Raw genomic sequence first — 12,246 nt, forward strand, 5'->3', positions numbered from 1 at the left:
GATTCAACTTAAACCTTTAATGCATAGAGATAGTATGAGGAGACTTTGAAGACTTTCCTTTTGGTTTGTTGTTAAATAAGAAATAGTAATCAAAATAGCTGTTCTTCTATTTACGTAGCAGTAATGCATAATTGTGCATAATTATAATAAAGCAATTTATATGCAGGAAACAAGTTGAGCAATATGGCAATTGCCATACTGCTACACTTGTGAAAGTAAAATCTGTTGGGCTCTTTTTGGCATCAAGACAATTATTCTTATTGCCACATTGCCAGACAGGACACTGTAAAAAAATAAAAATAAATAGCTGTTCTTATTTTTTGTGGCCTTTTTTATGCTGAAGTTCTCTACAAGTGGTGTAGAATTTGCAGCGGAGGTTCTATGAATCAATACATCAGGTGGTTTCTAAAAGTTACGAGGTTCTTTGAAATTTCTCTGAAAATGTACTGATATAGGAAAATTTTATTTGGATTATTAAATACATAAGTAGTGCATGTACTTATGGGTACTTAAGTGTTTTTAAAAGTGTGCACTTTTATACTTTAACCTGAATAGATGTTTGACAGAGTGACTTTTACTTGAAGTTGAGTAAGAGTTGACTATGAGTATTAATACTTTTACTAAAGTACTAATGTTGAGTACTTCATCCACCACTGATATTGGTTAGATTACAGGATTTCACATTTCAAGAATGTCAACATTTTCTGGCTCTAGCCAGGTTCCACGAGAATTTAACTCTTGCCCTAAATGAAAGAAAAAACATAGATTTAACACAACCCTCTACTGCAACTACTGTAGTACTTAAGGGATAAAGTGAAGCCAGGTACTGGTACTCAAATGCAGTTCATTAATTAATTATCCTTTGAGGTAATCTCTCATATATATATATATATATATATATATATATATATATATATATATATATATATATATATATATATATATATATATATATATATATATATATATATAGTATATTTCGGAATAAAACAACTTGACTTTTAGTTATTTTTTTTTCCTCATTGACATTTACTGGTGTCCTCCATACTCAGACTTATGGTCCCATCCAGGGGCATCCCTCTCCAGGGTTAGACCCCTCTGGTGTTCTCTCTCCAGGCTTAGAACGCCTTAGTGTTCCCTCTCTAGAGACCCCAAGCAGGCTCTGTGCCGTCCAGAGACTCCCTAAGCCTACTGATGTACTAGTCCCTAAAATAGAGCTCAATGAAGGCTCGTCCTCAAGGTCCTCAAGGCCCCCCCAGCAGCCACTCCTCACCCTCAAAGGCCCTTAGCAGGAGCTTCTCGCCTCCAAGGCCCCTCAGCACGGACTCCTCGCCTCTTCATGGGTCCCAAGCTCTGCCGCCTCTTTGTGCGTCCCAAGCAGTGCCGCTGCTTCATAGGCTCCTGTGCCTCAGTCGGAGGTCCCAAGGCTCCTGTGGCAAAGTTGGCATTCACCAAGGCTCATGTGCCACAGTTGGTGGTCCCCAAGGCTTGTGTGCTGCAGTCTGGGGTCCACAAGGCTGGTGTGCTGTAGTCTGAAGTCCCCAAGGTTCGTATGCTGCAGTTGGCAGTCCCCAAGGCTCATGAGCCACAATCGGCAGGCTCCAAGGCTTAAGTGCAGCAGTCGGTGGCCTCCAAAGTTCCTGCTGTAGAGATGTCGTACTCCGGAGGTCCTCTGTTGCTGTCCTCATGGCCTGCCTCCAGAGACTTTGCTTCGTCTCTGGCCTCTCGGCGGGCCTCCAGGGACTATGCTTCACCTCAGGCCTGATGGCCTTGGGCCTTCAGAGAATTTTTTTTTTTTGTCCTCGCCCGCCTTTGGTGGGTTGGTTTGTGTTTGGACTATATTTTAGAGTTTTATTTCATATGTCAGGTCTTCGCTGTCTAAATCGTAAATATGTGAATGGGCCATTAACCTTGTGTCTTTTCCTAACTTTCCCCATATTATAGGCTAGCTTACTTTTCTTCCCATTATTCCTCGAAAAAAGTTATCCTTTATACTTGTCACAGTTGTTTTAGTTATTACAAGCAAACTTTTATCAAACTACTGTGCTAAAAAAACAGTCAGTCTGATCAGACAAGTCAAGAGAGGGAGTCGTTTTTCAGACCACCACCCTCACCTGGTCAACCAAGTAGGGTCTGAGGAAGGAAATTACAATGAATCACAAAAGGCAATTGTCCATTTTTTTGTGCCAATATTTTATTAGCTTCCCAGATTTGAAGGGATTTAATTTTAATGGAAGACGGTCATTTATATTTCATATTTATATTTTCAGTAATTTAACTTTTTGTGGACAAATAAGTGAATCTAAATTTATTTTATTTTATTTTCAGTGCTTCTCTATAAACTTTTATGTTTTTCTTTACACAAACTTTGAAATGATAACCAAAAATTTAATTAAAAAAACATAGTTTTATATAAATCCGAATCAGCATTTTTCCACTGGCCTACTGTAGGCCTGCTGTGGGGGGGCCCTATGATATTTATTTAATGGGGCCCAAGATCCCCGAAAGCACCCCTGATCCTATCACCTGCATACAGTCGATTTATTTATATAGCTGCAATTAACAACACATATAATCTCAAAGCACTTTACAGTGACAAATCAAATTATTTTTGAAACCCAACATTGTTTTAAACTTATATCTGTCAGCAAATTCTAACTTGCTTCACAAATGATCAAAAATACAAGTATTTTTATAGAAATGTAAATTCATATAAATGCACAATGATGCCATTTTTAGACATTTTGACTTACAAGATGGAAAAAGTTATTCACAAGACATTCTGAATTACAAGCTGAAAATCAATAACTGCTTCCTGTGCCTCTGACGCAGATTAGCTCCAACCACCCCCATCTAAACAGAAACAAAAAATGAGCTGCAAGAAACACTAAATGATGTTTTCCTGAAGTCTCTATAATAGCCTCTGTCAGCTTTCTTTCAGTGTGAAACATTTGAGGTTAAATAATAGTAAAACTATGCAATGTCAAATGTATTATCTGAAAGCAACACTTTTTATTTGTTGACATAAATAGTTCGGGAGGCTTTGAAATAAAAAAACCTATATGTTAATTGTCAAGCTTGAAATATTCTAAAAAATAAGTAATTAACTTGGAAATGTTTTGAACAGTCTTGAAGCAATCTGGAATAGTGATTCATACATCACAAGTTTTTAATGCTTTAAAATGATTTTTTTCCCAGAATCCAGCCTGACAGAAAAAGTTTCCTTACACTGCTCCGTTCCCAGGATGATCATTTGGAATACTAATGGAAGTTTTGTCGATTTTCTAATTAATGGCATTCCGCCTTTGGGCTACCTGGTATGAATACATAACAGCTTTGGAGAAGAAAACATCATAACATCATTATTCTATCATCTCTGTACATAAAGATATATTTGCAGGGCAAAATGTTTGGTATGCAGAGGAAGACATGCTTGGGTTACAATTTATTTTATTATTTATAAGGCTTGCTGGTTCTAATTTAGATCAGACTAAATGAACCACAATGATTTTGGAAAAAATATAGATAATGGAATAGGGTGGTGCAACTATATTCTTGTGCTATTAAGATCTTTTTATATATAACACTAATGCATTGTGATTGACTGATACAAGGTTTAAGCTAATTTAGTTTTAGAATTTTCTCTAACTACATGAGATTTGTAAAGCAGACCTAAAAATGGGGAATTGTTTGCCCAGGTGACTTTTCAGAGAATCACGAAGTGGACACAATGTCAGGAGCAAAAAATAGATTGTTAGGAAGTTTTCTATAAATATCCTTGAATGAGTTCTTAAAATAAAATCCTCAAGCCTCATGGGAAGCATTTGATATGCAAATTACCTTAGAAAAAAAATATCTTTTATAATGTATTATCTATTCTGAACAGCGTGGTGAATATTATGGTACCCAGATAAAACAGGAACATTTAATATATATTATCTATTTAAGCCAATCAAAGAATTTACTTAATCTGTTATTGTTCATTTCCTGCCTTGTGCTTGCTTTATATTTCTTGATGTACAGTGTCATCTAGTGGGGCTGAAATGTTAAAACCACAATAAAGCCGCAATGACACCATATTTCACCCTAAATAAAATTTTAAAAAAGAAAGAAGGAAATACATTGATGTGTGAAGAACTTTGATGGGGGAAATACAGCTGGTGGTGGGCCTGTTTCCTGTTCTATATGGGTTTCATATATATCCAGCGTAAAAAACAACCTTACGCCTGTATAAACCACAGGTGGGCCCAACCTGGAGAACATGATGTGTTTGCAGAAAAAAGTCGTTTCAGTGACTCATAAACAGGATGTTTGATTATTGGTTCACGTTTAGCAAAAGCAGAGCAACAGCAAGAAGCAACACTTGTCAGATAATGTGACAAACAGCCATCTGCTCTTTGAGCAAAATGTCAGCAAATCATGATCTGTTTTTTTACATTGTACAAAGTGTCCAAGGTGGCTGTTTCATTAGAACAACATACACCAACAGTTTGTCTCATGGAGAATTTTATTTATTTTTTGTGTATATTTTATTTTGAGATAAGTTTTATTTTGAAAAAATTGGAGTAAACTGTAAGAATATCAACCTTTTTGTTTTTAGCAGTTTTAGATGAGTTTACACAGTCCAAAAAGTTAATGAGGCTCACAGGCATATAAAGAATGCCTACAGCAAAGCATATCAAATGTTTGATGTGAAATGTTAGAAATATGGCAATGATAGGAAAATGGTCCTCGAGTTAAGAAATCAGTCTCATTCTGGTCGTCTCCTACTTATCCGAGATCGGGTCGAAGGGGCAGCAGTCTCAGCAAAGACCTAGACTACCCAGATAACTCCAGCTCCAATGGGGGGTTCCAGGTTTCCAGGTTTCATGACCAGAGTGGGGGGTAAGACAAAAACTGATTGGTAAATCAAGGGATTGCCTTTTTCTTCAGGTCTCTCTTCACCCACTGTCTGCAATATATCAGCAGCCGCACCATGACATGTTAAATATAAGAAGTGTCCAGGGGGCATCCAAAAACGATGTCCGAACCACCTACGCTCTATCACAAGGTAGAGAAGCGGTAATATTACAAACCTCTTCTGTACGACCAAGTTTCTCATCTCTGAGGGAGTGGCCAGCCACTATGTCGAGAAAGATCATTTCATCATCCAGATGACCGACAGCTCTCTCTTCACCACAACGGACCGGTGCAGTGTCTGCAAAATAGCAGCCGCTGCACCAGGACTTAATGAATATGGGAGGTGTCCAGGGGGCATCTGAAAAAGATGCATGTGCATACAGTCTCAAAGGCCTTCACCACTTCAATCCTCTTTCCACTGGTCCCTTATGGTTGTGGTGGGTCCCCTGGGGAATTGCCTTACATTCCCCCTTTCTGGTTTGGTCCGGCTGCAATTTGCATGAAGGAACCCGACAACCAGGCACTCACTGACCATCCCAAAAACTGGGCCTGGTTACGGGGTAAGGCATTCCTTTTTTTGACGGATCACCTAGAGCCTGTTTGCCTTGGTAGACCCTGAGATGGCCTTTAGGATCACCCAAACACTGAGTACAGAAATCATTGACTGTATCAAGAACTATGTGGCAACAGGTCGTCAAAAACCCTCAGTGCTCTTCAAGACTTGGTGAAAGCCACTAAGGTTACAGTATCTACACTAAGGATGTAACTAAAACGAATTCCCTTTATGTCTCCCAATGCTTATTCAGGCCTTTTGACCAGTGTCATATCTGGAGGATAGAATGAATAGAACAACCTGCCTCAATTGAGCAGGTAAAGACTAACTTATTCTTTGGAGACGTTCTACCTCCTTCAACTTTCAAGATCCACAGGAGGCAATTGTAAGCATCCTACAGGCTGGGCTTAGGAGGAGGGGATCAAGATTCTTAGAAGCTAGTTCCTGGCTAAGGGTCATTTATGCAGCAGAAATGGGATGCTCTAAGAACTAAGAATCGGATTTGTTGCAAATGGCTACTAACTTGAATATTTTGCCAATAAGCAAAATGTGTATTTTAGGTTAAACGGTTTTCTGTACCACTTAATAAGTTAAACAATCAAAAAGTCATTCAAATGGAAATAAAAATGTTTTGACAAAATGACGTTTCTCTTTCGAAGATAACACAAATCTATCTTAGTGCATTTCAATTAAAAACACTGGAGGTAATAGGAAATGTCCTTGTTTAGTGTCTCATCTGTTTTTCCTGTAATTTCTTTATTAAGTATGCTCTTCTTCTTTCTGCCTGTTCTCTGAAAAATGACGCACAGATATTTCTGCGTAGTCGCTTGGCATAAACCTCCAGGAACACCAAAAAATAGCTCATCATCCAGAGACATCCCAGCAGCATAGAGACACCCAGCTTCGGAGCTGAAGTTGCCACCTCGCAGAGTGAAGGTTCGGGGTTGAAAGTCCACTTGTATTCCTTTTTGAAGTTTATCAGCTCTCTTGTGACGCACGAATTAGGGATAATACAGAATGCAGGAGGAAACCATTTAACCTGCAGTAAAAAGTAGGGCACATTAAATGAAAATGTTATTCAGTGGAAAAATATGCAGAGTCGAAGCGAAAAATAAAATTACCTTATAATCGACAGTCATTGCAGCAGTAGTCGGTGGAAAATCCAACACCCATGGGATGATCATTTGGACTATATGATACGCAACATTATCCAAAAATACTATTAGAGTAATTCCAACAAAGTATAATGTCACAACGACCAGTGATATTAAAGAAGAGGTACATTCTTGACTTGTTATTTTGCAGATCCGGACTGGGATTCTTTCTTTAGCCTGCTGGATATTACCCCCAGGAGATATTTTTTGTCGAAGTGCTTCAGAGGTCAAGGGGTTATCAAAATGAACAGCTGTCAGATAGGATTTTAAATATCGTGCAGATTCTATGATCAGCAAAACGACAAATATGGCTGCGAGGATCCGGTTTGACACCAGCTTATAGTGAGTCAGGAGGTTCCTTGTATATGATAAGTTGACCTCTATTTGATAAATCACTTTAGCAAACGTGCTTTTGACTTCTGACATGTCAACATGAGTGAAATGGTCCAGGGTTCTTAAATTTTTGACAATACTTAAGTCCTCCCTCCTTGCTTTGATGGCTTCGTTGACTAGGTCTTGCTTTGCTTTGTTGAGGGGTTGAGATGAGTTCAGCAGAGTTCTTGTAAAACCCTCAGCAGTACACTTCAAGATCCGTGCTACAGCCCCTACGTTGACCGCGATGTTAGGGATGATGTTCAACACAAGAATCATGACAGAGGCTGAGATAAGGAGTTTGCATCCCTGTTTGGTGCACACAGTGGGCAGGATCATTGTGAGAACGCAGCGGAGGGGGTGGCACAGGAAGGAGACCAGGAGTATGGTTATGCTGTAGAAGCAAGTGGTCTGAAGCGATGCCATGTGGCTGTATTTTAAAGTATGTGACAGCCACTGGTGCACCAGACCACCTGTAATGATGGAAAAGGTGAAGCAGATAGAGAGCAGAGAAATTATTTCTAGGCCTGAGGGAGCAGGTTTGGAATAAACGTCCCAGAGATAAAACAGCAGAGACTTTAGAGCCTTTCTAAAGGTTCCCGATTTGTTCCTGAAAAGAAAAAAAAGAGTTTCAAACTGGTGATGAGGCTGTAGGATGCTCAAACAATTTATCACTTTATATGAACATTTGCACATTTAATATAATTATTTTATATAATGGTTTAGGTTTTATTTGCCCTACAGAACCTTTTGAATCATCGACCCACTATTTCTTCTACAGTTCTATTTTATGCAGAGCTCCTCAGGAATCTATTCTGGGATTACTTTTGTTTCTTAAATTCTATTTAGATATATCTTGCATTTATGTCTGGTTTGAAGAAAACATATAACTTCTTTTCTGTTTTTATGTTAAATAATCTCAGAACTACCTTTAGTTGAGTTGTTGCCAAACTTCCGCATTTAAACGATCCATTTGAGTCTTACTGAGGACAAAGCCGGGATGGCTTCACATTTTAATCGGAGAAGACTTAATGATTTATCTTTTAAAAACATGATAATCAGACTTCATCTTATTTGGATGTGGTTCTTCTGGAGCCTTTTGTTCAGTTGCAAGTTAAAATGTGTGAGTTGCTTTTAATTTTAATCATATAAGCAAACTTTTTTAAACTGAAGCTCTGTATCTATGTAAAGTATTCTTTATCTTTTGAAAACTTGCAACTGGGGATATATGCTTCTTTTAAATGGCATCTTAAATATTGCTGCTTTTTTTTTTTTTTTTACATATATAAAGCTTTTATGTAGGTCTGTCACCCAGTGGCGGCCGGCCCATAGGGGGCGCTGGGGCACCGCCCTCCCTGATAAGAAGAGAGAAACGTAAAATATATTTTTAGAAATTAACTCATAAATGTCAGTTTTACTCTCTAGACTGTGTACCTATAAGCAAAACAAATTATATAAACTACATTTCCCTATCTACTGTCATTAATTTGTGGATTTCCACAGACAGACTCCTACCGTCTCTGTTCTGGGGGCGCTGATCAGACTGACCCACATTTGCAGAGAATCTGTCAATCATGTACTATTGCTAGGTGAATTTAATGGCCAATCAGCGTCTCGGAACTTTATGGTATTGGGGCGCTGAAAATACTGCGCTTTAACAGGCTTCTGAACCCAAGCGCAGGTGCAGACAGTTAGAGGGAAGATGGCGAATGTAACGACCGAGATGCAGCTTCCACCAAATTCGGTGAGATCCTTATTTATCTACCCGTTTGCCAGAAGAACATCCCTGTTGTAGGATATGAACATTTCATGTCATGGTTATTGTGACTGTGACGAATCCACCTCGTCGCTTAAAACAACCTCTCTAACTTTGCGCACCACACACACATTCCTGTTATACTGTGTTTGTGAGGACCAATACACTCGCGCTGAGCCAAGTAGCTCCATGAACTTAAAACACACAAGCTGTTCCTGGTTACCTGCTGGCATATTGAGGGTGCACACTTAATATTTCAGTGGGGTTAGCCGTGTGTGTGTGTGTGTGTGTGGGGGGGGGGGGGGGGGGTGTACGTGTTTATGCTATGGGGACTTGTCATCTTCAGTCTGGCTGCGTCTTTGCTGGGTTCAAACCCAGTTTTGTGTAATTGAATAAGTCAATGAATCTGTGTAAAAGAATTAAGTTGTAAAAATTATTTGTTTTGTTTTACATCAATTGTTTGTGGAGGTAATATATGGACAAAACTGATTAATGAGAAGAAATCAGAAATAAGAGAGCCTGATGTGAGGGGCTTAAACTATTTAATGAGGGCTGTGGGAAGAAAAGCGGCAATTTTTGTTTTCTGTTTCTTTGTTACATTGCTGGTAACTGGAGGGAGGCTGAGGCCCAGAGTATCTTGTATGTTTAGTTTCTTTTGCACCCTGTTTTGAGTTTTTGAGCTCAATAAATCACCAACACCGGTAACCCGACTGAGACTGGATTCTTGGAGGCCAAAGAACCCCGTCACAGTGACCCAAATCATCACTGTTACTGTTATTATATAGTAAATTAAATCATTACTGTTAAATTGTATGTATTGTCCAATTGTTTATTTGAATTCTTATTCCGGATTAGTTGGAGACATACACTAGGCTATATCAGCCCCACCAAAAATATTTTTCACCAGCCGCCACTGCTGTCACCCCTATAAAAACGTGTGACCGTGTTTCCCACGCATGGGCGTAGGTTTGCATAGGGACCATAGGGACATGTCCCTACCAAAATTTTGAACCGACCTAATTGTCCCTACCAATAATTGGATGTGAGCAACATGTTTATAATTTACAGCAGTAGTTGTTGCAGCAGTGACTTCTTTTCCTCTCGCAGCTCCTCTGCCTGGTCTCTCCTGTCACTTTCATGTAGCATCGCATGGAACTGTGCTGCGCTGTTTAACTCAACTCTCATTGGTTGTTCTGCCTTAAGTTCCGCCTTCTCTCTCTCTGATTGGCTGTTTACTAGTCCGCGTGTGCTTGGAGCACAACATTGAAAATGTATTCACACTAGAATGCAGCGGTTACTGCAATTAATATTAGGCTACAAAACTAGTCCCAATAAAAAAATGAATATCATGTACACTAAAAAACAAAAACCTTTTTTTTTCTTTTATAAAACGAAATATTCTGAGTCAGCCAGGAGTTCTGAAGACTGCTGGAAAAATGGGCAAATAAAGGCTGTAAGCCATCAACATTTCTGATTCTCAGCCACAGCCAACTAAAAAAGAAAATGTGAGGGTTTCCTTTTTACCGATATTTAGTTGATATTACTGTTTTCTTTTTTTTGTTTTTATTTTTACAATTTTGCTTCATTACCAGTAAAGAGCGAATATCCTTCTATCAAATGTGTTGTGGAGTGGGAGCTGAGAGATAAAGACAACAAAGACCTGTTCTGCATCCGATTCCCAGTTCAGATTGTGAGCTAAACCACCATAACAGAGAAGAACCTCAGATGAGCCGCTTTTAAGAAGGGATTCAGCTTTGAGTAAAAAAAATAAAAAATCTAATATCCCTGGTTCTTGAGACTTTTATCTAAGTGGGTTGCTCTGTGGGGAAAGGCACATTTTACATTTATATTACTGTATGTTTTAAAGTCTCTATACAGTTAATGATGAATCACTCACTAAATTAGTTGACGATTATTGAAATAATCAATTAATATGATTCATTTTTTTCAGCCCCAGATGAAATACATGAAATTGGCTATACAGAGTAACTACAGCCCAGATATTCAACTTTTATAGTGAAGTTAATATTTTAATGAATGTATTATTTTGCTTGATACAGAGAGAGAATAGTAGGTACAAATATTAGAGTGGGGTTTAACTCTGCACAATTCTGTATCTTCAAAAGAAAATACTGTATTTACCTTCTCTCTTAGTCTTTCAAATGAAACCGTTTTCAAAGTGGAAAACAGTCCTAATTCCACATTCATCAGAGCCGGTGATACTTCAAACATTGATAAACAGCATCTAATGAGTGTAGAGCTTATAACATTTTTATTAATGGAGCAAAATGTTGCTTTTCTCTTTTAACAATGAATTCCTCTTACCAGTACGGATGCTCACATCGAGCATAAAAAAGGGCACGCATATTGCATAGCACCAATGACACCAGACCAATAGTGTCCCTACCAAAGTTCAAATCAAACCTACGCCCTTGTTCCCACGTCTATGCTTTTTTAAACTGGCTCCCTTTTTTGTTTTAAAGTCGATTTTAAAGTTTTATTTTTGACTTATTAGGGACTGAATAGACAGACTCTGGGGTAACTGACCTGCTGCAGCATTATATGCCCTCTAATGATCACTTGTTTTCTGTCTCTAAGGAACAAGCTGATTCACAGAGGTGTTCAAATGTTTAAGGTAATGCCCTTAAATTATGAAATGAAGTCCCTTTGCACTTAGGACAAGGTCTAGTTGTCTATATTTGCTTTTAATACAGTGTAACAAAAGTCCTTCTGAATGTATTACTGTATGTTTTTTATTGTCCTTTTATTAAGATTAACTTAATTTAATCATTTAATCATCACTGTTCATTGTTAAAAAATTAGTTATTTTACCATCTGAATATGTATTCAGGAGATAAAGTAGCAACAATATACATCCTTTAGTATTATACTTTAACTCCATGTGTTTTTCAGACTCCTTTTCACAAAATAGACTCAAATAAAAGAATAAATTATTAAATTTAAGCAGTAGTATACCCCTCTGTCAGCACAATAACTGTGAAAATAATAATAAAATAACAATGAAAATCAAATAATACAAACAAGGTCACAAAGAAGTATCTTTTCCTAGTTTAATTTTCATCAAATTTTATTTTACCTTTTCTCAAGTCTAATTTTTGAGAATTATTCAGAGCAGCCAAAAATGCAACAAAAATAATGAGGCAAAGGTAGTTGACAGTTCTTACCTGAGCGATAAGATAGTTTGGGCCATAATCCACTCTTTTTAAGCTCTGAATGCGCAGGGTAAAAAACAGTTTTGGGAAGTGTTGAACCTTGAAGGTAGAAAAAGGAGAACTAAACTGAACAGTCAGCGTCATGTTGGTGTTTATTGGTCACACGAATTCTCACGAGGAAAACAAATACTCAGCTCTTCTCAGATCTTTTTTAACAGCTGATTGGTAAAACACAAGATGACACAAGTTTCAAGATGATTAGAATGTGATGACGCCATTGACCAACAGCATAATTTATTGTTTTTTTACTTCCTGAATGTTACTTTAGGATCCTTCCTT

General features: G+C 38.0%; 1 protein-coding gene across 1 annotated transcript; it reads right to left on the reverse strand.

Moving 5' to 3' along the window:
* Positions 1-5,975: 5,975 nt before the first annotated feature.
* Positions 5,976-11,988, reverse strand: LOC119799339 (osteoclast stimulatory transmembrane protein). Its single transcript, XM_038309181.1, has 3 exons — positions 11,920-11,988; positions 6,574-7,588; positions 5,976-6,491 (listed from the first exon to the last, which is right to left on the reverse strand). The coding sequence occupies exons 1-3, from the start codon at positions 11,943-11,945 to the stop codon at positions 6,177-6,179; spliced, it is 1,356 nt and encodes a 451-aa protein (XP_038165109.1). The 5' UTR covers positions 11,946-11,988; the 3' UTR covers positions 5,976-6,176.
* Positions 11,989-12,246: the final 258 nt, after the last annotated feature.

The sequence above is a fragment of the Cyprinodon tularosa genome, unplaced genomic scaffold (assembly GCF_016077235.1).
Source record: "Cyprinodon tularosa strain WSP-4 unplaced genomic scaffold, ASM1607723v1 ctg66, whole genome shotgun sequence".
Taxonomy (NCBI): domain Eukaryota; kingdom Metazoa; phylum Chordata; class Actinopteri; order Cyprinodontiformes; family Cyprinodontidae; genus Cyprinodon; species Cyprinodon tularosa.

Bases quoted from the DNA above. Each gene is read 5' to 3' on its own strand.
- LOC119799339 (XM_038309181.1), bottom strand. From the start codon at position 11,945: ATGGCCCAAACTATCTTATCGCTCAG. The intron at 7,589-11,919 runs GTAAGAACTGTC...TTTTCTTTTCAG, and splicing joins CAAACTATCTTATCGCTCAG to GAACAAATCGGGAACCTTTA. The intron at 6,492-6,573 runs GTAATTTTATTT...TTTTTACTGCAG, and splicing joins CAATGACTGTCGATTATAAG to GTTAAATGGTTTCCTCCTGC.